General features: G+C 43.1%; 1 protein-coding gene across 1 annotated transcript; it reads left to right on the top strand.

The window, feature by feature from the left end:
* Positions 1–355: 355 nt before the first annotated feature.
* On the top strand, positions 356–1526 carry LOC122545185 (adhesion G-protein coupled receptor G1-like; the record flags this gene model as incomplete). The annotated part of the gene is made up of 4 exons (XM_043684309.1): positions 356–475; positions 590–706; positions 812–854; positions 943–1526. Coding segments are annotated over 4 exons (687 nt in total), but the record flags the coding sequence as incomplete, so codon positions are not given.
* Between the last annotated feature and the right edge of the window lie 7 nt (positions 1527–1533).

The raw sequence follows: 1533 nt of genomic DNA, 5'->3' as shown, positions 1-1533 counted from the left end.
TGTGGAAACAGGCCCTTCGGCCCAACAAGTCCATACCGACCCGCTGAAGCGCACCCACCCAGACCCATTCCCATATATTTACCGCGGCACCTAACACTGTGGGCAATTTAGCATGGCCAATTCACCTGGCCTGCACGTTTTTGGACTGTCGGAGGAAACCGGAGCACCCGGAGGAAACCCACACAGACACGGGGAGAATGTGCAATCTCCACACAGTCAGTCGCCTGAGGCGGGAATTGAACCTGGGTTTCAGGCGCTGTGAGGCAGCAGTGCTAACCACTGTGCTACCGTGCTGCCCATATGTTGGTGAGGACATTCTGACCAATGAATCCAAACATGTTTCTGCAAAACTAAGCTGCCTCTGTCTTGTTTGGGTGGGCAGTTTCATGCTGGCTGCACACTCATACCGTTCAGAAATGCTTCTTATTTCGCATCACTTACTGAAATACCAATAAGGCCAAGTCTCTGCAAAAAGGTTTGTACATACGAATTTATTCAAATGTAATCCTGTTTAAAATACACAGTCCCATCTGTAAAAAGTATCCACAGTCCTTAAGTATACATTACTCTTGCTGTCCTTTGTCTCCAGAGTGACAATAACAGCACTGTGTTAAACAATCTAGTAAGTGGAATCGAAGTGGTCAATGTCACCATTGAAAACCTCACCGACCCTGTGACCATTGTCTTCCAGAACACAACCTTGCCGGTAAGGGAAAACACAAACACTCATTCATTCATCGCTGTGCACCTGAACAAATAAATTATTTAAGTGAATGAGAGCCCTTTATGATGTAAATCAATTCCATTTTAGACTAACTCAAGTGGAAAATGTGTCTTTTGGGATTTCAGAAAAGGTGAGTTAACATTTGATAAAATAAACTTTGTTCGCTCTAGAATTGAGGAGTAATGGCTCACCTCTGATTTTCTAACTTTTCATTGTAGGGAGCACAAGTCATGGCATCTGGAGTGAGTCTGGCTGTACGACCGAAAGTCAGCTTCACAACATCACCTGCAAGTGCACCCACTTGACCTCTTTCGCTGTGTTACTGGTACGAATGATCCAATCAAATACTGTGTTTTATTCTGGATGGATTGCAGTAGGAACAATAAATCTCCAGCATGCTGTGATCAATCTGTCCTCTCATTGTGGTTTGAATACAATTTCATTGTGGATTGAAAGGGAAACAGAGAAACATAGATCATTGAAAGCACAGATGGGGACCATTCTGTCCATCACGTCTGTGCATACTGAGAGGGATCTATCCAAATCAATCCCACCTTCCAGTAGCAGCTCTGTAAATTACAACAATTTACATGCATATCCAATTTTCATTTTTGAACATAATTAGGGTTTGACTCCATTACACTTTTCAGTTGCGAGTTCCAGATCCCTATTTTCTCCTCAACTACCCTCTTTTCATCCACAAATTAATCTAAATTTCTACCCCATGGTTAATGATCTTTCTGCCAAGGGAAACAGGCTCACTCTGCCTCAAGCACCTATTGCATTGTCCATCTCAATTAAATTTCTCC

The sequence above is a fragment of the Chiloscyllium plagiosum genome, unplaced genomic scaffold (assembly GCF_004010195.1).
Source record: "Chiloscyllium plagiosum isolate BGI_BamShark_2017 unplaced genomic scaffold, ASM401019v2 scaf_50167, whole genome shotgun sequence".
In the NCBI taxonomy this organism is placed as follows: Eukaryota; Metazoa; Chordata; class Chondrichthyes; order Orectolobiformes; family Hemiscylliidae; genus Chiloscyllium; species Chiloscyllium plagiosum.
This window is presented reverse-complemented; position numbering and strand designations above follow the sequence as displayed.